Source organism: Toxorhynchites rutilus, chromosome 3 (assembly GCF_029784135.1).
Source record: "Toxorhynchites rutilus septentrionalis strain SRP chromosome 3, ASM2978413v1, whole genome shotgun sequence".
Classification (NCBI taxonomy): Eukaryota; Metazoa; Arthropoda; class Insecta; order Diptera; family Culicidae; genus Toxorhynchites; species Toxorhynchites rutilus.
Window position 1 is genome coordinate 209,367,304 of NC_073746.1, and position 25,502 is coordinate 209,392,805.

Below are 25,502 nucleotides of genomic sequence, written 5' to 3' on the forward strand. Positions count from 1 at the left end.
AGTGCTCTAGAGAGCTGAGAGCGAGCAGCATGGAACCGGATACACGACCAGACAACATGCTCGATGTCGTGGTAGCCATCGCCACAATCACATGTTTACATGTTTTACATGTTTGAAATCCATTCATTCCACTTAAATTTCTGCCATAACCAATACCATTACTTTAAAAAATGGCTTTTAATCGTGTACTGCTATAGTTACAAGTTGTATTATTCGTTCCATATGATTCATGTAGAGAAGTAGTTTACAAAATGCACGCCACTGTTGCTTGACCACCAAACGTGCTCTACACAGGATAGTAGATTTTGCAGAGCATTTTACGATTTGCGTAACAATAACATTTAAATTGTCTGAAAATATACCGCACCGGATAGCTAGCGTGAAAAGCGAAAGAGGACCAAAAGATTTATGTCGCATTTTTCATAAGCTGCTGAGGCTTGGAAGAGTGAATTTTCCGAACTGCCGCACTCATACAACATTATGCAAATATATCTTGTTGCAGATCGAAACACTCTGTCACGATCAATCTCAATCGGAGTCACATACGTGTTAACCACATCCGAGATTTCAATTCATCGACGAGTACCTGCAATCATCATCATAGTCGTTAGATAGTTGCAGGTGCAGACTGTATCATGACATACGGCCTCCTCTATCATACCAGACGGTAGGACTCGGTTACCATTCATACCTTCTCAATTATGACACATTGATCAGTCCGGTCGATGTACACCCCATCGACACGCGTGCTGTGATGATGATGGTGGTGGTGGCAAAAAACTCACTTACCTTTGAAGTGTTTCGGGCAGCAAACGAATTCGACACCGGAGAACAGAGAGATTCCACATGGTAGCAGCATTGCGAAACTACGCATTTGCATATTTCGCTCCTGGCAGGCGGCGGCACCGGTCTGATTCCACCTGATGAACGGCCAGCATCGCGACGCATTGTGGATGTGGTCAAACAGGCAACCCTCTGGCACTAGTAGCGCATCCGACTGGAAAGGACCTTCTGGAAGCAAGAGAAAAAAGTGGGGGAGCATAGTGTTAGATATGTAGGATCAGGGTGGATAAACCTTCGGAAAGCAATGCACGACCGTGTATCTAAAGATTTGGGTCGATTAACTTGTGATTAGCTATTAAGTATTTGGTTCACATTTTTTTGGAATTATAATGTTTATGTGTACATAAATAGTTTATGGATATCATGTGCATTGTGAGCAATTCCACACCAAATCAGTTCAACACAACTCCTATACTATATTAAAAGGACAAAGTCTCTCTCAGATCGTTAGCGCCATCTAAGAAACACAAGAAAAAGAAGACGAAGAAAAATTAACAGAAACTTACCCAAACATCTGAATGGTTTTATCCATCGCTGGGCTCCTTTGCATTTTGCTGCGTTCAGTACACCTTGCCGACACCATCCACCAATCTTCTGATAGTGAGACGACTCAACGATGTTTGTTATGTCCCGACCAGGGTACACCTGAAAGAACAAGCAATGAATCGAATTAATATTGTTAATTTTATCATAATGTGAAATAGGGAGAGTCCCGTGATTTTCTTCTTGCATCAAAATATCCAGAAAGACTGTTCGCTTATAGAATCATATTTGCGCAGTGCATTATCAACCACAACACGTATCACGAAGAAGCACAGTGTCATTCTGCTGTCTCGGGAAAATTGCTCATTATATTGATATTAAATCCTTAAATAAATCATCGTCTCTTATGCGCAGCACACGGGAAAATAGGAACGATTTTTTCGTTAATATTTACTCCCTCTCTTCAATACTTTGTCTTTTCTCGTGCAATAATACGGCCCCCATAAGAAAGGTGGCGAGGTTTCTCGCCAAAAATTCTCAATGAGTGCTAAAATCAAATGGGTATCTCAGGCACGGTTTCTCAGGAGTATTAAACTCTGGAGACAAAATTAACAGGTACGGTACGGAATCTTTGTGCCATCCTGGACTTGTTTTCGTTGCTACGCTCAATGATGGAAAATAATTGGTTTTCGTGAACTATAGAAGGTTCAATAGCGACGTGCCGAACTTTGTTGGTCAGTAATTATGATCCAAATTTGAAATTCATAATTCGTGATACCACATTCATTGCAAAACGTGTTGCCGAACGTCACCGAGAATAACATATTAGAGTCACATCGTACTCATCGTACTCGGTACCAGGATTACAACGCAAAGTTTCATTTGTCTGCTGACATTATGTTGTCCTTCACCGTCCTTCTCTCCACGCCAGAGCATACAGCGCTCGGTTTCAAATCATTGTGTGAAGCCAGAGCTTTCGGATGACAACGATGTCACAACTATTTCAAACTCTCGAGTGCCAAAAGGAACGAGAGCGTAGGTAGAGTTAATGATTTTCCGTGAATCCCCAACCCCCCCACGCTGAGATATGAAAGAGTATCACACCAGGTTCCACCTTTCACAGTTTCAGGACGAGCGACAGGCTGGAAACAAACGCAACGGATGCTTGCCACGTGAAAAGCGCTGAGCCTTATCTATTTAGCAAGCGTGAAATTAAGTGAATTTACTCACTGGCTCGTGAAAGACCGAACCGGAGGCCGCTATTCTTGGCAGGAGCGTAAGGTTTTTTTTAACGAACTATTTCCAGAAAACGTGTGTCATCTTCTTTCCCTTCAATGTCACATAGAGGAAATTTGTATTCATGAGTACACTTGCGTTTGTGTTATAAGTACTGGATTTTTTTTTTACGAAAATATACTAAGAGCGAACTTGAGAACTCTAAAATACCCGAAACATATAAAATAAATGCAACTGTTTCCAGAAGTGAGTTTCAAAATCAACCTTTCATAATTGTCGTGGAATTTCCTCAACATTTGTATTTTCCAATAATCCTTTGTAATTAGTCATTTCAAATTTAACTGCATCCACATAGGGTAGATATTCCGGTAATAGTGACACAACAACGTCTGTCGTTATTCACGCTTACCCATAGCTATTAACCATTGTTACCACTTTTGTAACAGCTCTTAGAATGTACTTCTAAAATTTTTTAAACTATATTGTTTTTGAAACTTATGATTTCAATGGTTTAAATCTATAAGAAAAAGAAATTGAATTCATATGGTGGAATAGCAGTAAAAAATCGGAGTTTTTAGTTCATAATCGTTCGCTTGGTAGCGAACATGCAACCAAGGCTACAAAGACCCCCAAAAATCAACAAATATTAGTTAGAAACAATGAAGTCTCATATCAACAGTCTCGCTGTGAACAACTGTGAACAATAGAAATACTCTTACGTCATAAAAAGCGACATTGTGTAATTTACAACATATGTATCGATAAAATAAGAATACTCTTACGCCTAAATGGCTACTGTGTAATATACAACAACTGTTACAGCTGAAGCACTAATAAAAATAAACAGATGAGATAAACAAACTTATTCACAATCACATAAAAAAATTAAAGGTGTCTATTCTGTATTTCGATCGATTCGAAAGAGAGAGTAATGAGTAATTGTAATGAGATGAGCAATAACGATTTCGAATAGGCAGACCAACAGAAATAACGGGCCTGATTCTCGAATACACTTCGAATACACTTCACGGTGGAAACGGAATGAAACGTATCCGCGATGACAACGGTACGGTGTCGACATCTGGATACGAGAATAGTTTCCCACTAAACTTATCATTATAATATCAAATTATCTTCAGATGAAATTTTTATATGAGATTATTATATCACATGAAGAAAACAAAGTTTTCCACTCACATTGAATACCAGTTTGATTCGAAGAAGCTAATTTTCATTAATTATTTTTTATTTGAAAAGTGCTCATTCTGCCTGAAAACTCATTATTATCTTCGACACTTCACTAAATCGTAAAACGTAGTTCAATGGCGGGCCGTTTATTTCGTTTCCACCGTGAAGTGTATTCGAGAATCAGGCCCAACGTGAATTGTAAACGCATTCATATTACACCATTTGTAACACTCCTATACTCGTGCATTGGTCTGTCAGACCGAGAAATCAATAATTCGTTCATTTCTCGGAAAATATCAACACTACGACTTTGCGATTCTCTCTAGCTTCATTATTCGTCGTTCTTCATCGTTTAGCGTATCGAATGTGTTGGTACAAAGGGGATGTGTGCCACTTTTTTAACACTTTCGGTCTGACACACCGACGCGAGTATAGGAGTAACTAGTGCCTTTTTTCATATTCTACAATATTGTTGAATGAAATGTATAAATTAATGTTAGTGGCGTGGAATATTTATTGCATATAATGCATCAGATCATTACCGGACTATTCTTATTTGATTTCAGTCCCTTTTGTAACTGAATTGAACGGATCCATGTATTAACTATTCGTCGATATATTCGTCGTTAGATTCATACGTTCAAAAGCAAAATATAAATGTTTGACTTTCGTATAGTTATTCGCTAAATATAATGGTCATACATATACACACTTGTGAAAGAATTCTTCTTCAAATGGTTAATAACGGTTTGATGACTAATCCCCAGCTCTTGGCCGATGCTACGGCTGCTACTATGCCGGTCTTTCTCGGCTCATTCAGCGATTTTGTCGCAATTTTCGACGACAGGCCTTCCGGAGCGTGGCGCATCTTCGACGACCTCTACACCAGAACGAAAACGTTGAAACCATCGTTGTGCGGTGGAAATGGAAACTGTATCGGGTCCATAAACTGCACAAATTTTATTGGCAGCTTGAGATGCATTTTTGCCTTTGTCATAGTAGTACTGTAAAATATGTCGGATTTTCTCTTTATTTTGCTCCATATTTGCAACACTATAACTCACGAACGACTTAACCAAACAAAACACTGTCAAGGACTATATTATAGTGCGCAAAAATACCTTTCCAACAAGCTATAGTATGACTCGATACAATGAATACAACTAGAACTACGCGCTTACAACGACACCTCGCGGAAATACCGCAGGACTTTTTTGACAGCCTAATATAAAATAACAGTGTAGTTCTACGTCAACAATGCGGTCGTATCTTGGACACAACCTCCAATAATTTTTTTTTGTAAGGGGAATGGCAATTTGGAATCGGCTTCCTAAGAATATTAAAATAATGTTTCGTCTAGCGGTTTTCGCTAAGACAGCATTAGTTCAACGGGAGATTAGCACATCTGAGTAGTAGCTTTTATATGTAAGATAAATTTTTAGTTTACATTCAGAACAGATTATGTTGATTATATCACGAGTTGCAGTAATTTAAAAGGGGTTTTCCTTACACTGTAGCTTTTGTATTAATTTACTTATTATTATACTACTTATTTATTTGCAACATCTCGAATGTTAGAAAACGATTCCACAGACTGATCTCAACCTAATAAGTCTTAATCCTATTTTCAAATACATTTCTAGACATGTCAAATTCAAACACTGCACAAACACTATTGAACAAACGAAGACAAACATCCAACGGGTTATTAAGATCATAAAAGGTTCTATGTCGTCTAATGAACAGTAAGTCACGTTCACGAAGTTGACGGGAAGGTGCATAAAACGAAGCACTGGACAACAATGATGGACAGTCGATGTTTCCCGAAATCAAAGACAAAAACCCGTTGTAGATTGGATCGTCTGGAGGCAAGCGTTGCGAGAGCGATAAGTCTACAGCGGCTTTCATAATCGGGCATGTTCGTTGGCTCAGACCACGGTAATGAGCTAAGGGCGTAACGAATGAAGCTGCGTTGCACTCTCTCCATTCGGATTGTTTGGGTTGTGTTAAATGGAGCCCACACACATACCGCATACTCCAAGATACTACGAACTGATGAGCAGTATTGTGTCTTCATGGCGTAAATATCCTGGAAGTTGCTGGTACTACGTCGAACAAATCCTAGGGTTGAGAACGCTTTTGCGGTGGTTACGTTGATGGGTTCGTTGAATCGAAGCTTTTTGTCGATGGTCACACCGAGATCGCGGATGGAAAGAACACACTCCAGGGGTACGGACCCGATCGAATACATGAATTCGATTCGTGATTGTTGCGAGAAAATGCGATAGACTTACACTTTTTCACATTTAGCTCCATACCGTTCTCAACGCAACATTTTTGCAATAATTTGTCGAACGTTTTCGAAAAATCGAAATAAATGGCGTCTACTCGTTGCTTTTTCTCAATTTCGGATGATATAAAGCTGGTGAACGCCATTAGGTTTATTGTGGTTGACCGCTTCTTTCCGAACACATGTTGAAATTCGAAGATAGTTGTTCGAGATACTGAATAGAGAACGTTGTGCACTAATTCTTCTAGCACTTTCGCCAGGCAACACAAAATGAAGATACCAGGGTGATTTTCCACGAGATGATTCGAATCTGTTTTAAATATCGGGCAGATAGAAGCTGTCTTCCATAGCTTCAGGAAAACACTGTGGCGAAGCGACTTATTGAAAATCGTTGACATAAAATTGAGGAATTGAAATTGAAAGCACAAGTTTGATGTTACGGAGGAAGTAAGGAAGCAAAAACTTTCAAAAATTGCTGAGAGATACATAATTTGGCAAGCGATTTGCTCATATGGCAATTGGAGTGCGCCGTTCGTGACTACCGGGACTGTAAGCGGACAGATCTACCACAAGGAGCGTCTGCAGAAGCATCTGCTTCCTCTGTTGAAGCAACACGAGGGCTCTACTATTTTCTGGCCGGATCTTGCTTCGTGCCACTATTCAAACAAATGGTACGAAGTCAACGGGGTCAATTTCGTACCTAAGGACATGAACACAGCCCCCCACTCCTCCCAACGCACCAGAACATCGAGAAATGTTACATAATATTATGAAGTAGGCATTACGAAAGCATCCCGAGGAGGTCAAATCTGAGGAAGACACGAAGAAAAGTGAGTTTACGTACAGAAGAAGCTGCAATGTTTGTATAGAACCTTACAATGAGAGTTAAGCATAAGGTGCGAGCATACGGTTATGGTATTGAAGTTGAAAAAATAAATATTCTTAAACCTTTCCGTATATCTATTATGAATTTACATTGGACAGTTCTGCAATGATTGCAACACATTTCTACCTTCGTCGCCTGTGTGGAAATGATTTAGGTTGCCTTTGCCTCTGACTATGTCTGCAGTGGTAGACATTCGTTTAGCCGCACCCTATTTTTCCTCAATATTTTTAAAAATAAGTCAATTCTTTGTACAGTACACTTTGAAAACTCGATTTGACATCGAGTCAGACAGCTTTGAAAGTGTTGCCATATTGATTATAGCCCAACACTCCTATATTACTGCCTTGAGACTGGAAATGTTGTCAAATTGTCATCCGTTTGCATAGACCATCTCGGCCAAGGTTCTCCATAGGTTCTCTATGTGATTGCAATCGACTGCCAGCGGTCATTCAAGAAGCGGAATGTCCTTCTCGGCAAACCACGCTTCCGATTGCTTGGAAACGTGGATCTATGCATAATCCTGCTGAAAAAACGACATCCTCGGTAGCGTTATTCTCAATATGGCCAATCAAAACGTCCTCCAGTAATTGAAGATACTTTTCGGAGTTCATTCGGGTGAAAATGAAACAAATGGAAAGCTTGCTGTGATAGGAAATGGCTCCCCACACTGTCAAACTTCCGCCCCCAAAGTTTCGCTTCGATCTCACGACATGCCGTTGACTTAATTTGTACCAATAGCAACTGTAACAGTCCGGACCATCCAAATTGAACTTTTTTCGCCGGAAAATACAACATTTCTCCATTCTAGTTTCCATTCCATGTATTGCCGGGCGAAAATGAGATGGTTCAGCTTATGGGTGGCGGTCAGTTTCGGCTTTCCTTGAAGTTTCTTCCACAGGATGTTTGGTGACTCATTCAAGATGCGCACAATATGCCTCATCGTTACTGGAACAACCGATTCTGCCTTAATGTATGAGCAAAACGACTTTTAAGACGCAAAGTAACTTTGGTGTTCCCATTTGTTGGTCGTTATAACCCATATTTCTGGCACTATTTAAAGAAATTCCGTACCACTTTCTCAGATAGACCAGTTTTTTTACGATCGAGCGATTAGAAAACTTTTGTTCACTGAATATCTTTATTATTTTCCGCCCCTCTTCCGTCAATAGAATACCTTTCGCCATTCCTTTAAATTCTACGTAAATCACTAATCTGACCAACTTCTTACGTTGCACATCTAATATTTATCTTGTAAATTGAACATTCCCAAGTACTTTTTCAAAAAACACAGATAAAGGCTTGGTGATTATGCGAAAACTCGATTTTTATGCCCTGCGGCTAAACGTATGTCTCGGGAAAAAACCACGTTTGAATGTTTATATCCACCGATGCCGCCTTGTGTGTGTGTGTGTGTGTGTGATTGTGATGCACGTCCTTTCAATAAAATTGACTTAAATATACTACTACTACAGCAAATAAGTATCCCGATAAAATAATATTCCTAGTTGTTTTGTAAGTGTTTCAAGTCTTTTTTCAAGTGCGGCTAAACGAATGTCTATCACTGTATTCCTATGCCAACAAGTGTCATAGCTTTGCCAAAAAATGTATTTAAAAATCATCTAATGATTGTGAACAGTGAACACTCTTTTAGTTAGTAAATTTTGATGTTATGCGATATCACCTCCACTGAAACCAAGTGCCAGCTCCTAATCTCTATCAAGAAATAATTCTATTCGTCTCAAATTTTCTACGAATCTCAAATATTTCGTTTCCATCCAAGAAATTTATATTTATTCAAAATATCGTGCGAGCCTATTTAGAGTCTCCCTGGGAAACATTCACGGAGTGTTTCGTACAACATTTAGAAAAACAAAAATGGTTATAGAATTTGTTCCTATGTAAATTATCTCACGACACAGTATTGGGAAAATCGTGAAAGTTCGTTTGACTGCTACTGTCGATTCTGGGTTCAGTAATTTCAAACTTCTTTTTGTTGTCTAACAAGGTAGTAAGGCGCATAATTTACACGGAAGCGAACCAATTATGGGACGATTTCACGAAACAGGCACGAGGGAAGATTATTAAATTAGAGTCATCCGACTGCGCTATGTGAATACTTGCTCGTTGCTTCAAGTTAAATTCCCCATGACAGCGACGGCACTATTTTGTCTTTGTTTCATTTACGCCCCCTCCCGCAGAATATGTATTCAACGAGAACGCCACGCTGGTTGAAGCCAGGATATACTCGTCCTTCATATACTATTTGGGTAGATTGAATTTTAAGGGCCGAACTTCAAGCGAATATCGATTTGGGCGGAAGGAAACACGCACACAAAAGTTGACGAAGGACACGACGCACGTAACGGCGGCTGCGGAAATTTATGCAGATTAGAATATTTATTGGAAGCAATTAAGGTGGAATTAACGTATAGTTACATTCTATAGGCCGATTTTATGGTGGGTAAAGAGGGGCACAATGCCTTCCCCATATAAACAAGTTTTTTTTAAAAATAATTTATACTTGAGCTACGACGGTAGATAAACAACACCATTTTTCATTCATTGGTTAAGAGCAAACGATGAAGTTCATGTTTGAGTTTCATATTGAAGCACGCTAATTTGAAAACATTTTCTGCATTCTGTTTTATTTTACGATGTTGAGAAAAAAAAGGTTCAGCCGCTGTATGTGATTGAACCATTTTAACCATCTCTATGCGATGGTGGCTAACTGAAATGTCATTTTTCGATACTTAACCTATTGACATTTTATGCAGTAGCTTGTCATCATCAACAATCCAACTCAATAAACTTCTTTTTTGCAATGGTATGACGTGTAGATGTTGATACCTTGTCCTATTTTTCGATATGAAAAATGCACTCCTCTAGGATCATTATATACAAAATTCCATATAGCGATAATTGATATAATAATGTTCCCATCGATGAATCACGGCAACACAACTGAACAAAACGATAAACGCTTATGGGAACAATTATGCGGAAATGAAATGCAATCGCAAAAATATAATACAAACTGGTTAATTCTGTTTGGTATCTTCCGGTGGTTTCAGGTTTCGCTTCAAAGCAACCGCCAATCAACCTCTTCTGGTGGTTGGGGCCAGCGAATGCTTTCCAACAAACAATTTTTGCATGCGAAAAACTCAATTGGAAGCCATAAATTCTCTGCGCGAATCTGATAAATTTATTGTTTTATGATAAACACAATACATGTACTACCGTTTTATCGTATTTTAAAACACAATATTATAAAGTTCGGTGCACATTGGAGTGCGAATGGGAAGTTTGTTTGATATCGACTGATGGTGAATGCGAGGGTGTTCCTTTCAGGCGAGTATATTTATTGCACCCTCTGATGCTGGTTTTCGAACCGAGCTAATCCCCTTTTCGTTCGGTTCGATATGTTTGTAAAGCTGTTAATTCTATATATAACAGCAGCATCGCAACAGCAGGTTAAATTTGGCCACGTTGGTACGTATAGACATTCTAGAGAGTTCTACGTGATGAGAGTTGGAAATAGTCTCTGCAAACCAATGAAACAGTCGTTGGTGAATATTTGGAATATTGAAAAATCGATTCGGAATGCAATGACCTTTCTTTAGTAATTCTTATTTTAGGGTTTCGAAATAAATCAAGTTCTGATCTTTTGATTAAATGTACACTTGTGATTGTGCACAGAATTATGTTGAGGAAATAACGGTCATAGTTTTTAAGCGTCAACGAATAAGAAAGATAATTATAAGTAGCAGGGCCCAACATCTTCGAAGGAAAAAAAACATGAAAATCGACTCTACCCCAAGTCGCTTCGCTTCGACTTGCATATATTTGCATATATTTGTATAGCCGAAGTCATGGTTGCCAGACTTCCAGATTTGTCTGGAATCTTCCAGATTTTTGTAAAGCGTCCAGTTATCCAGACTGTCCTTTGTCTAGTCCAGACCTTCCACGCCTGGCCCAGATTTTTCCGTGAATGATTTGTTTCTATGACCTTTTACAGGTTACCGAAACGGATTCTAGAATGTTGTATGACGAGTTGGTTTCATTGTTCAAGAGGGACAAAAATCCCGGGAAAGGGAGTAAAAAGTGCCCCCAAACCAAATCACCAGCTGTATGGCAAATATTGTATAGGATATTAAATAAGAAATTTTGGCGGTTTATTTAGGATATATAGTGGTTTAACATAGGATCTATAGTGAAAAACGTACTTTTTCATTTATTTCACGCCATCCTCAAAAGCTTCTACATAAATATTTGAAAAAATACTGAATGGGCATCTTAATACGGAGTATCAAGAAAAATTGTTGAAAAAAATTGAAGCACTAAAAAAATATTGAAATTTTGAAAAAAAATTTTTTTGGGATTTAGAGATTCAGTACTACTCCAATTCATATTTAAATATGTTCCTACGGCTTTTCTAGATATGTGTGATTTTTTTCAGTTTTGCGCGGTACCAAAATGTTTTTTTTATATTTCCAAAGAGTCTGGCTGGGTAAGGGAGTAAAAAGTGCTCCCAAACCAAATCATCAGCTGTATGGAAAATATTGAATAGGGTACTAAATAAAACATTTTGGCAGTTGAACCATATATTTGAGTCCTTATATGGTACACCATAGGATCTGTGGTGAAAAATTCATTTTCCGTTTTTTCACGCCATTCGCAATAGCTTTGAGCAGAGATGCCAACCTTCCTGATTTTTCAGGATTTTCCAGACTTTTTGGCGCGCTCCCCGATATCCTGACAAACACTCAATTTTCCTTGATTTTTATAAAATGATCCTGATTTTTCCTGATTTTTTACTTTTTGCTTAATCAGAAAAGAAATCCATATAAATATACTAGGAGTTTTGCTGGTTGTGTATGAGAATTGTCATAATAGTCTACATGAAAAAGCTTTCCGGTCCGCGCTTATATAATGCTTACTCTTCCTTTCGATTATACTTTATCTATTCGCATTTTCGAAGGTACAGTGTCGACATTTTTTGAATTTTGAAGTTAACGTGAAAGAAATATTAGCATTCAAAAATTATGTACAGTTAAATAAAAACGATACAGGTTTCATTACATGTTCGCAGCAAATAACATCCAAGTATGACAATCGATGTACAAGAATTTTATAAGTAAGAACGTGTAAGCATCTTTTTTTATTAAACTGTAATTATTATTAAAAAGTGATTTATTTCTTGAAGAATATATATTAAATTGTTCGTAAAGCAAGAAGTTGCAAGAATGATCCGTGAGACACGACGTTACGACTTGTGCGTTTCATCTATGCATCGGTTTTTTTAAAAGCAAATCGTTGCGGGTGATGAAAACGACAATCCGACTGACCCGGTCTTCACCTGAAAAAAAAATTATGATCTGGTTCAGGTGGTATCGGAGAGGAATTCTGTACTGTGAGCTTCTACCAAGCAACCAGCCGATACATACCCACAAATAATGCTCGCAACTGGACAAATTAGCTTCCATAATTAGATAATGTTTAGAATTGTTAGGCTACCTGAAAGATTTCAGAACTTCCTGAATTGATTGCAAAACCACACTGTGCATATAAAATTCAAAAAAAATATTGTTTTCTTAAAAATGGGTACGAACTTTCCGGACAACCCAAAATGAGCTATCCTGATTTTCCCTGATTTTTTTTTTCATTCTCCCTGATTTTTCAATCAGGGAGAATTTCATTCAAGCTTTTTTTTCATTCAAGCTTTGAGACAAAAATATGGAAAAAAAATACTAAAAGTACACCTTACTAAGGTGTATCGATAAATATCTTCAAACAATTTTTTCATCAAAAATGTAATAATAAAAAAAATTAAATATGCGGTACATAAAAATTTAATATATTTTCTGGCTTTTCGAAATTTTGGAAAAAATATAAAATATAACCCGCTTCTGTTCTAATTTTTATTTAAATGTGTTCGTAAATGTGTCTTTTTTTCTACATGTGGTGCAATTTTTTCCTGAATTTTTAAGGGCATTGCGAGACACAAACATAATTTTCCCTTCATCAACTTTTTCTTTAGTTCACAACTCAATTGCAAAAACGTTCCAATTTAAGTTTACTATAAAATCCGATAGATGAGGTGCTGTCCTATCTTTCACATTGTCAAATACAGTTGGGAATTTATTTGCAGCCAAGCTATGACCACAAGAGAGAGTCGATGTAGAGAAATCGATCAAATCACTTACACCCCTTTCATTCTAAGCCCCTCAATTGTAAGATTAAAATAAAAAAAAATAATTTGGATATTTTTAGGTGTTCTTCTCATTAATCCGAATTATCTTTCCACAAGGACTTTATTTTTTCTAACAGAGCTCTATCGTACTGCTGACTCCTATGAATTTGGTAAACCTTCTAAATCAGATGTAAAGATAATCTCATATATTTCAACATATGAGAAAAAAAAAATGGTACAGCGCAATGCTCTAAATATATCGACAAAATTTAGACACATAAAAAACAAAATTTAAATAAATATCAGAGCAGTAATGGGTCTCTAAATTCAAAATAAACTAAAAATGCCCAAAGACCAAAAAAATTTTTTTTTCGCGCAATCCTCTTAAAACTTCAAGAAAAAATTACGCTACATGTGGAAAAAACAACACATACGAATGCATTTTAAAAAAAGTCAGAGTAAAAGTGAGTGTCGAAGTAATTTAATTTTTTTCAAAATTTCGAAATGCCTGAAAATATATATTTTTTGTACCGCGAGAAACACTCTAAAAATTCTGAAAAAAAATCACATATACTCAAAATAGACATAGGAAGAGATTTGAATACAAACAAGAGTAGTACTGAATCTAACAATAAAAAAAAATTTAAATTAAAATAAAAATTAATTTAAAATTTTTAATATTTTCTTTTTTGATGAAGCAATTGTTTCAAAATATTGATCGCCTCCATACACCCTAGTAAGATGTAGTTTCAGTATTTTTTCCATATTTTTGTCTCAAAGGTGCATTTTTCACCATAGATCCTATGGTGTACAAAATAATGACTCAAATATATGGTACTACTGCCAAAATGTTTCATTTAGTACTCTATACAATATTTTCCATACAGCTGATGATTCGGGTTGAGGGCACTTTTTACTCCCTTACCCAGCCAGACCCTTTGTAAATATAACAAAAAAAATTTTTGTACCGCGCAACACTCAAAAAATCACACATATCTAGGAAAGCTGTCGGAACACATTCAAATATGAGTTAGAGTAGTACTGAATCTGTAAATCCCAAAAAAAATTTTCAAAATTTCAATATTTTTTTTAGTACTTCAATTTCTGATAAAAAATTTTTTTTATAATTTTTCTTGATACACCGTAGTAAGATGCATATTCAGTATTTTTTTTGTCAAATTTTTATGTAGAAGCTTTTGAGGATGACGTGAAATAAACGAAAAAGTACGTTTTTCACTATAGATCCTACGTTGAACCACATAGGGGTACAAATAAACCGCCAAAATTTCTTATTTAATATCCTATACAATATTTGCCATACAGCTAATGGTTAGGTTTGGGGGCACTTTTAACTCCCTTACCCGGCCAGGCCCTTTACGGGGCTGATGGAGCAAGGAACATGACTTCACCAGGCAACTCATTTGGCGCTTTGTCTCGAAGAGGTTGTTCATCGCTTTTGCTATAGTTTTGCCTAATGCTCTTCGTATGCGTGTAAGCATATTCCAGATGAAGTTGAGCAAACCAATAGCTATCTTAGCTGCAGTCCCTTGCAAACTGGGTAGTATGATGAGATTCAGGAAATCTATGCGCGACTAGATGGCCTTCACTGGAAGCAGTGGTGCGAAGAGTGCTTGACATATATGAACCACTCCGAATCTACTTTGAATCTGTGAAAAATATTAATAATGTTGAAAAGGCCGAAGTGGTAGCCATTTACAAAACATTGAACGAGCAGTTGACTAAAATTTATTTGATATTCCTGTCATACATACTCAATGTTATTAACAGCATGAACAAGCTAGGGTAGGGCAGGGCTAGTTGGTCATAGGGGTAAGTTGGTCAGTGACGATATCTTGGAATCTGAGTGTCCAAAAAATTTGCAATCTATGGATGAAAAATAGTGAATTGCTGATGCAAACAAATAAGCAAATTGGAAAAACTTTTTATGAAGTAGGTTAAAAAATACGAACATGATGCCGATTTTATCAAAAACCATTCACTATTTGCGCATTACAAAATTGATTCTGAAAATGGTTAATATTCATGAAAAAAATCGATTCTATCGTAAAACAAATGTTTATTGTATGTATAAGTTTGAAATGTTAATGGAAATCGCCTTCAAAATTATTTTTATTAAATTTTCAGGAATATTATTTTTCATATATAGAGGGACTAGTTGGTCGCACATCAGTTGCGCATACGAAAAGCACCGTTGTAGAAATTGCTCGTTTGAGAGCAACGCATATGAAATTTTCAGGTATGCCGCGTTTTATTACGCAAGCAATAAACAAATATAGAAAGCATATGCTAAACCCAGTGTATTTGAAATGAGACAACCTGATACCAACCACCGCACAAACCACTTGCAACATAATGGTCATATTTATATTTTTGCTATAAAATTTTCATTAAATATAATAAACACTAACATTGAATATCAGAACTCACAATAACGCATCGAGTAATGTAGCATACCTGGAGGCTATTTCAATATACTTTGGGGCGAACGGTACAAATGTCATCAAAACAAATGCAAGCCAGAAACCGGATGTGCGGTGCAAGGATGTCAGGTGATTTTTTTCAAATGTCTGGTACAAGAAAACGACCAGCACGAGAAACTGTGGTTCAGCCACAGCGTCACGCGAGTCGTGTCTCACGAGCGCTCCACAATCTCGCGTCATCTGGCCAATTTGTGCCGTTCTATCTGTTTTCATTAGCCACAAAACAGGCGCTATATCGCGGCAAGTTACTCGCGCTATACGCGTCTCAACTTGCGCCTGGCCTTACAGTTAGTCCTCCTCAGCTCTTATTTCCCGTTAGTTCTTGTACAATGGATGTGTCTGCTCTTCATTTGAATTGGGTCCAATCAAACAGCTGATGTAGGGGAATTCCTAGTCAGGGTAGTAGCAAGGTGTTCGTACTACTCGCAAACAGAGACTATACATTTTTGTAATTCTTGTTCTGGGAAAGGGCCCTTCTGGACAAACTCAATTCAGACTTCTTTTACATCTGCGTTCATTGTCATTGCTAGTCGGCAAACCGTGTCTGTTTCCACAAACATCCAACGACGTTCTCGTGAAAATGTTCAATAAAATTCGCAATAAATATAAAAAATGACACCACTTTTCGTTTGGTGGTCATCGGAGCAACATCGATGCCGGCGAGCATCGAGCGGGAATTGATTGTATTTTTAAGACAGGTGGAGGAGGAATATGGAGTAGAGTTTCTTTCCACAAGGGCCCTTCATAGAGCTAGAGGCGAATGAACTGATGTTTAAAACTAAATAAGGAATGGAATGGAATGAAACCACAGTTACGTACGAGCTGCAAGCACAACACATAGAAAAACACAAAAATGCTGACATATACAGGGGAGAACTGTATAAAACTAGATTACTCATGTGAAACGATATTTTACTTTACTCATTCCAGTTCGCAATAATCTCTTCCATATATCCACAATACACAAATATGCCCGTCACAATAAAATAAGATACAAATTGAAAAAAAACTAAATCATCTGCCTTGTCTGTAAATATTCATGGTTGCTTCGTAAGGTTTTTCGGTTAGTCAATGTTCAGATTTCAGGATATTGAACTTTACGACCACGCCTAAAAATGGGACCAAATTGTCTTCTTTTACAAAAAATTTGCAAATAGTGAAAACAATAATTGGAGCAGAATTCATAGAAAAAATATGAATTATGAATTTTTGAAGAAAGTCATTTTTGGATAAAAGAGGAAAACATAGAATTTTTCGGACCACCCTGAAATGGAAATGGGCATCCTAAAACAAATTTGAAGCGGCCGCCACCTTGGATTTTCAAGATCATGGAATACGCAGTTTTCTGATGACTGCAGAGCTAAAGGTGTGTTTAAAATTTCAGATCAATAGATCAATTGGAAGGGAGTCAAATTACTATCAATGTGGGACAGCGCTGTAGACAAAGTTACAAAGTTACTAATTTGCAAAGTAACAAATTTAAAAAGTATCAATATTACAAACATACATAAAAACGGGTCAAGCTAAATAAAACCGTTTGAAAAAACCGATCGGTCGAATGTGTATATGATGAGATTCAGTGGAAAAAACAGAGACAATCATTGTACAAGATGACAATGCCAGACTGCATGTTTCAAATGCCGTGTGAATATATTGACATATACAAGAATAGGAAGTACTACACCACACATATCATTTTTCATTGAAATATGTTCAGGCAGGGATAATAGCTAATGACAGAGCGATCGATTCCAAGTCAGTTTTATTTGAATTTGGAACCGGTTGCTGATCGAATTTAAAAAATTGAAATTTATTAGAAACTATAGAACGCATAGTAGAAAAGTGATGATAATTGATAAATATGAATACAACATTATTTTTTGAACATCACAATGTCAACTTTTGCAGTATGTTACAAAAACTGTATTGAAATGGGCTTCCTCACGTAGCTTATTGGCGAATGGTCATTGTCCATTCAATTTACTATACATTTCGGACGATGTAGCCATATATTACGATTGATAATTGGATTGGTCCAAAATGAACAGAACTTTATGAAGACTGTGATACAGATGAAACATATTTGAAGTGAATAATTTCCTTATAGTTGACGCATAGTTGACGTAGGATTCCGTTACGCTATCTGTTGATTTTGGATATGTTTGAAGAATTACATCGATAAACTATTTGATAATGGTTTGGTTTCAATGTCTTTGTTAAGGAACGCATTTTGGTAGAAACAAAAGTTTCCCCTGCTTTCGTGTATTTGCAATGTCGATTTCTCCCAGGAAGCTTGGTTTTGATGTCTCTTTAGGGAACACATTTCGGTGGGAGCAAAAGCTCCCCCTACCTTCATGTATTTACAATGCCGATTTCCTCCAGGCAGCTTGGTTTTGATGTCTCTGACATCAAACAGACATCAAGTCTCTGTTAGGGAATATATTTCGGTAGGAACAAAAGCTGTAGGGGGAGCTCACATGTATTTGCAATGCCGGTTTCCCCCAGGTAGCTTGGTTTTGATGTCTCTGTTAGGGACCCGTCGCATGTGTCGTCAATTTCGACCAATCAGAAGTAGGTATTTCTGTTAGGATAGGGGTTGATATTTTTCAATTGTTCGATAGTTAGTTTCACGATATATATTATTTTCTTCAATATAAAAAATGGTTATGGAGTGCCAAAATCGATTTACGTAAAAATTTCATCAATCCATCATGAAATGACTAAGCAATAAGCGTTTGAAATTGAACAATTTTCACGATGTGCTAGGTTTTCGATTTTCAATTTGTACCCCAATATGTTCCCGAATCCTACGTGAAAAAATTAAATAAGCAAATGCGTTTTAATTTCACACCGTGGATATTCGGGTTCGGCGTTGATGTTCCTGATTGGTCAGGCTTTATATACGATCCTTTGTATTTTGAATTGTCGTAGTAAAACCATTTTTCGTCACCGGAAGTGATTATATGTGCTGTTCAAGCAACTCTTTGAATATGCATAATTGCCGTTCGAAATCTCTCGCTTTCAATTCGTATGGAACATTTTTTTCCTTGCTCTTGGATGTATTCTGCGACTTTGAGTCGTTCAGAAAATAGCTTGTTGAATTACTCCTAATGATTCTGCAAGCTCTGGTTGAGTTGACACAAATCCTGATTAAGTAAAGTCTCCAATTCTTCGTTTTCAAACTCTCTAACTCTAAATTTACCTCTTTTAAATCGTCCAAACCATTCCCAACGAAATTTATCCGATGGTGCAGAGTCCCCATAAACTTCCACAAGCGTTCGATGCGCTTCAGTTGCAATTTTCTAACAATGGGAACATTAAAGCAAAACTTTCCGCAAATTGGGTTTGTTTGCAACGAAACTCGTCATGTTCAACTCAGTAAAAATTGAACTTACTGTGCAATACTCAAAGACAATATTTGGTTGACGGATGTTGACACTTCACAATTCAGCAAAAATCAGCTATCCCCGTCGACTATTCATAGCACCTTGAGCCACCTAATATTTCATCCTATGATTTATTTGAAGCCTTGCTTACTTCTCTGCTAGACTGAAGCAAAGGCGGTCAAATTTTATTGATAAAGCGACTGTTTTCACCATATTTGTGCATCTCCAATCTTCTGGTGATATACGCAACAGCCAACATTCCGCCGAAGACATCGCGCAGTGATGGTACTTCATTCCAGCTCAAACCCTTCTGTGTTCGTACAAAATCCGAAAACCATTATTGGCATGCATTTCACAACAACTTGAAACATTAATATCTGTACCGTGTTGTTGTCACATGCAAGAACCGGAAGATAAATGACAAGCACACACCACGTATGGAACCAGTGTTTTAGTTCCAACAGCCAACTCGAATATTTGATTGCCAAGATAGCCGAGAGCGCAGAGATTTCCCAAGATTTATTGGAATTAATTATCACAAGCTGCTTGCATGCACGCGAGAGCTTCGGTTAAATTAATTGCATACACTTTAGTGTGGAATCGACAGCGAATACAAATTTATCGCATTATTGTGATAACATTTGAACCAACATGGTTATGGTGTTTGCTTGTGTTCCTTTTTAGTAAATAGATGGCGGAGAGATGAAATAATAGATTATCTGCTGGCAGCGAGATTTATTTACTATCGATATCTGATTATGGGTGTTTATGTGTCTGCCACAGACTCCTGATGCCACAATTTCGCTAATTAAAACATGATACGTATTTGCTTCCTCGAATTCTGGAACTACAACTACGAACGTGGAGATCGATTAGTAGGAGATGATTAGAACACACACAAAAACTGTCCCTAATTGGTCTAAGCTAACACTGCAGGTACAACAATCTGCTCACCGCGAACATTTCCATCTTGAGGAGAGAGAGAGGATATCAATTCGTAAACTAGGAAGAAGCATCACAACACAACAATCGACAGGGCATAGACTCAATAGAATGCAGTTGGATCAAAAGTGTGCAAAGGATACACATTTAAATTTTGCGGCATAAGTTGCAGAGAACAAATTGGAGTTTCCATTGTTTCATCTTTTTTTCTAACATTTTGTACAGTGCAAAGAATGGATCACTGCTTTTTTCCTGGAGTAGATTGAAGCTGTGTGGTGTTCTGTGCAGAACAAGAGATTGCGCTGCACATTCGTTCTACAGTTGTCGCAATCAGTTTGTGGTTGAATGCATATCAATACTTTCTGCTATACGGGATCTCTATCGTATGCTCCACTGCTCAGATAGAAGGTAGCAGCAGCTGGGCACGGAAAAAGTTGGAGACATTGCACCAATGTGGCTGAGTTCACATCGGACAGAGCAGGAGTGGAATAGTGAAACAAAAACCGAAAATCGAACATGATTCCGCGTGTGGATGTAACTTTTGCGGCTTCGATATTAAGCATTTTGAGTGGTTTAAAGCCTGGACGCACTGTATATTATACCACAGCGCTCCTAGTGGTCGGATCTAGAATGTTTTGACAGCATTTTGTTTTGGAATGCTGCCTCTATCAGTGCTGAAAATTTCATTACGATTCGTTTTGTTTCAAAAAAGTTACACGTGATGGAAGCCGCGAAACGAAAATCAATTTTGGGCACCTACGTCGAAAAGCCGACGTGGTCAGGTTCAAAAATCGCGAAATCGTTGAAAATGGCCAAATTGACCGTGTGCAGCGTTCTCAAACGTTTCCGTGAGATGCATACTATCGATCGGCAGGTTCATACCAAGCGTCATAGTGGAACTAAGAATCGGAAACTGCATTTGAAGGTGTTGAGAACGATCAAGGCAAACCCAGGGCAGTCGGACTATGACATCGCCAAGAAATTCAATGCCGACCGGTTCAACGTCAGAAGGATTCGTTTACGGGAAGGAATACGATCTCATCGGGCCAGTAAGCAACCAAACCGGACATTGAAGCAGAATGTAGTAGCCAAAGGACGTGCCCGGAAGTTATACAACAAGGTTCTAACGAAGTACGACGGATGCATCCTCATGGATGACGTGAAGATGGATTTTGGGCAGCTTCCAGGCCAAAAAATTTAAAAAGCCACTGGTCGGGGTGATGTCCCCGGCAAGTTCAAATTCGTTTTTGCCGATAAGTTTGCAAGAAAGTGTTTGATCTGGCAAGGTATTTGCAGCTGTAATCCATGATATTCGGATAATGGCCACCCCTTTGGTGTAGTCCTACGTCTCTCCGATTATATCCCCGACATTACCCAACCGTCTTTTATTTTTTGAATAAAACCATTACAATCCAATTCGTTCGGCTGGAAAAGAATTATTAACGCTCAAAGAGGAATATATTTCTCCTCGAAAATACCCAGCACAAACAATACCCCCTCCCCACCAAATAGAATCATCTATTGATTGTGGCAATCGTCAACAAATGATATTAAAACTCGTGCTTCCATCAAACCAAACGGATTTCCGAGAACTTATATACAGATTCATGTGATATCAATAGCCTGCTTCCAAAGCATTTTTTAATCTATTGAAACAGTTTTTCGAATTAATCATATATATTTTCAACATTTTATCTTTCGAATGAAGTGATTTTCAAACCACCAGAGAGAGTTTTTTTTTCTTTATTAAAGATATTTTCAGCCGAAGGCTGGTTCATCTCTGCACCAGAGTGTTATTAACGTTCAAAACCTTACACTCCGAGTGACAAGCTCTCGTTTTCGAAACTTTGAACTTATACCCCGGTACAGAAATGAAAGACGTAGTCCTACGTCAAACGTTATTGGTTGTGAAAAGAACCGTTGATGTTATCATTGGCGTTGGTGTTGCTGGAATCGGTTTTCGTCGGATTCTGATGAGTTTTTTTTTTCATTTCTACTCAATTCCTCAATTCCTTCTCACTTCGGCTTTCGGCTTCTAGTCGCTAGCTGGATGACCGTTCAATCGTGAATGTTGTTTTGGCGTACCGTTTTGACTCAAATTTCGAACACTTCATCCTGAAAACTAAATTTACTGAACATCAATGTTGTTTTGATACCTATATATTAGGCTGTCAAAAAAGTCCTGCGGTATTTTGTTTTTGAATTTTCATTTGTTCATAAAATTGGATACAATCATCTGTTTTAAGTCAAATATGCGCCGTTTTGTTCGATGACTTGTTCCCAACGAGATGCCTTCATAATACCCCTGTTATAGAAGCTCGCTTCCTTATTGGCAAAAAACTCGGATAGCCAATTTTCACAGGCCTCTTTTGTGGTTAACTTCTGACTACCTAGCTCGTTCGCCATGGACAAAAACAGGTGGTAGTCACTTGGTGCAAGGTCCGGGCTATACGGCGGATGCAAAAGAACCTCCCATCCGAGCTCCCGGAGCTTCTGGCGCGTCACCAAAGAAGTGTGTGGCCTGGCGTTGTCCTGATGGAAGACAATGCGGCCTCTGTTTATCAAAGATGGCCTCTTCTTCATGAGTGCTACCTTCAAGCGGTCCAGTTGTTGGCAGTACAGGTCCGAATTAAGCGTTTGGCCATAGGGAAGCAGCTCATAATAGATTATTCCTTGACAATCCCACCAAACACACAGCAGAACCTTCCTGGCCGTTAATGAGAGCTTGGCCACCGTCTGAGCCGCTTCAGCGGGCTTCGACCACGACCGTTTGCGCTTCACGTTGTCGTAAGTGACCCACTTTTCATCGCCAGTCACCATCCGCTTCAGAAACGGGTCGATTTTGTTGCGATTCAGCAGCGATTCACATGCGTCGATACGGTCAAAGATGTTTTTTTGCGTCAACGTGTGTGGCACCCATACATCGAGCTTCTTTGTGAATCCAAGCTTCTTCAAATGGTTAATAACGGTTTGATGACAGCTCTTGGCCGATGCTACGGCTGCTACTATGCCGGTCTTTCTCGGCTAATTCAGCGATTTTGTCGCAATTTTCGACGAGAGGCCTTCCGGAGCGTGGCGCATCTTCGACGACCTCTACACCTGAACGAAAACGTTGAAACCATCGTTGTGCGGTGGAAATAGAAACTGTATCGGATCCATAAACTGCACAAATTTTATTGACAGCTTGAGATGCATTTTTGCCTTTGTCATAGTAGTACTGTAAAATATGTCGGATTTTCTGTTTATTTTGCTCCATATTTGCGACACTATAACTCACGAATGACTTAACCAAACAAAACACTGTCAAGAACTATATTATAGCGCGCAATACCTTTCCAACAAACTATAGTATGACTCGATACAATGAATACAACTAGAACTACGCGCTTACAACGACACCTCGCGGAAATACCGCATGACTTTTTTGACAGCCTAATATATTGTTATACGGAAGGATGTACCCTGAAGAATATCGGGGTTTCCATTATTCAATTGTTCATAACATTGATGTTCAGTAAAATTAGTTTTCAAAATGAAGTGTTCGAAATTTGAGTCAGCTTATTATAATTTTCTTCATGGTGGCACTAACGTTCCAAAAAAAACCGGAAAATCTAATGTGGCACTTCTAGTGATGATAGCCAATCGTTCGATTAATCGATTAATCGAATTCGTTTTACAAAAAAATGGACTGTTAATCGAACTGTGCAACGGCCTCAGCAGTTATCATTGTTTTAGATATGTTTTGATTACATTCAATTTACAACGTAGTGGCTAATTCGACCTAATAAACGACTTGGCTCGCATACTTTTGTGAGTGGACTTTTGCTTTGTCTAAGGTAACACTTTTTCATTAACTTTCAGTTCAGAATGTTCGCCATTCTTATCCTGAAACGTAAATGAGATGATTATATATTCTATGCGTGTGATGCAAAAATACAAAAGCATTCTCCGCCAGACTACGGTGTCTCAATCGATAGCACGCGAACGGTTCCCGGGTGGAAACATGCCTTTGTGCGATCGGACTTGTACGTCCACAGCTCTTTTGGGAAAACTAGATAAAATAATTTCTTCTGTTTTGTAAACAAAGAATAAAGCACATTGTGACTGGAGCGAAGCATAAAAATAGGCAAAATGGAAGCGCGTTTGCTGCTGCTAACGATGATGCCCCTGCTGAAGGTGTTTCTGTTGGTGTTGCTGCTTTGCTACCGCTCCTGTTGAGAATTAATTACACTTTTGCAGATGTCCCACAAAATATAACTATCATTGAAATTCATTTTTATGTAATATTATTATGTTATTATTTTGCTATGCTTGACTTTGAGCTCTTGTTTTAGGAGGTTTTAGATGTATTTTAACAGTTCCCTTTAGAAACCTTTTCTACCATAAACTTATTCATCTTGTATTGTTATTCGATTGCATTTTGAATTAGTACTTTGAACAGGTTCTCGTCGTTTTTCAACAAATGAAGTTATGAGGACTCCGTACATTTCTAAACAGAACCATCTTAGTCTGTAATAGGAAGAACATTCATAAAGTATATCGCTCGATGCCGCGAATGATAAAAATAAATATGATTCGAATTTTCTCGTGCAAAGCCACACTTCGTGGTTTTTCGATATACTTTTTCAGTTCTTGTCATAAACTCCGAAAATAACTGTCTGAGAAAGGATGAATTACTGCGCAACCAAATCATGCTTTTATGTGTGTTTCTTCTGATGAAAATTGTAATTTCATCCTGCTCTGAAGGTTTGCATCATTTTGCCTAAAGAGACAAAGAGTTACACATTGGCAAAACATAGTGAACATAGTGAACTAGAATCCAACAAATCGACTACATGCATACACATTTGTACACAGCTTTCCCAGATAGATCTAGAAGGGAAAGCATCAGCTGTGAACACGAAAGGAGATGAAGACCTTTGCTACGGAACACATGTGTGGATTCATTAGAGGAAAATCCTGTGCGTGTATGCTTCACTGGCTGAGAGAGAGACCAGAGTTTTCGATAATCGGCTGCAGAAGAGTACCTCATTATTTTTGTCTTAGTCCTTCGATGAGCCAAGCATGGATCCGAAATTGAGCAGACCGGTAGATGCGTATCCGGGGTGTGCTTCGGGTGTATCTGGTCCCCAACTGGAGGGAGGGGTGATCCCATAATCGTGTAATACAAGTCTTCCGGTACAGACGCACGGTATGTTTGTGCAACAAATAAGAATCTATTGAAATCCTATGCGGCTAATGGCTGTATCATATGGCTATGATCTCAAACCTAAACGATGCCCTGCTTGGGACTGGATGCAAATCGGCTCAATCTGTTTGCACTTTGTACGAATGTACTTCTGTTTAGTGGTAGTTTGTGTCGTACGTTTGCAGATGGAAAATGAGGCTTTATTTTTATGCTGTTAAAGGGGCAGGATATTTTGAGTAATAAAGATTTGATTGTGATTCCTATCTATATATATACAAATGGAGCGATGTCTGTCTGTCTTTCTGTCTGTGTGATTTTTATGATCTCGGAAACTACTGAACCGAACGACATGAAAATTGGTATGTACGG

The 25,502-nt window shown here is 38.1% G+C and overlaps 1 protein-coding gene across 9 annotated transcripts in view; it reads right to left on the bottom strand.

Moving 5' to 3' along the window:
• The window catches only part of LOC129775136 (amyloid-beta-like protein), a 181,248-nt gene that overhangs the window by 62,571 nt on the left and 93,175 nt on the right, over positions 1 to 25,502 (bottom strand). For 7 of the 9 annotated variants that reach the window (XM_055779455.1, XM_055779462.1, XM_055779461.1 and 4 more), the window contains exons 4-5: positions 1,350 to 1,488; positions 790 to 1,011 (exon numbers count right to left, since the gene is read on the bottom strand). In XM_055779455.1, the coding sequence (XP_055635430.1) occupies positions 790 to 1,011; positions 1,350 to 1,488 (361 nt within the window). The remainder of the gene's footprint in view (positions 1 to 789; positions 1,012 to 1,349; positions 1,489 to 25,502) is intronic. The other 2 variants (XM_055779463.1, XM_055779460.1) reach the window with 1 other exon arrangement.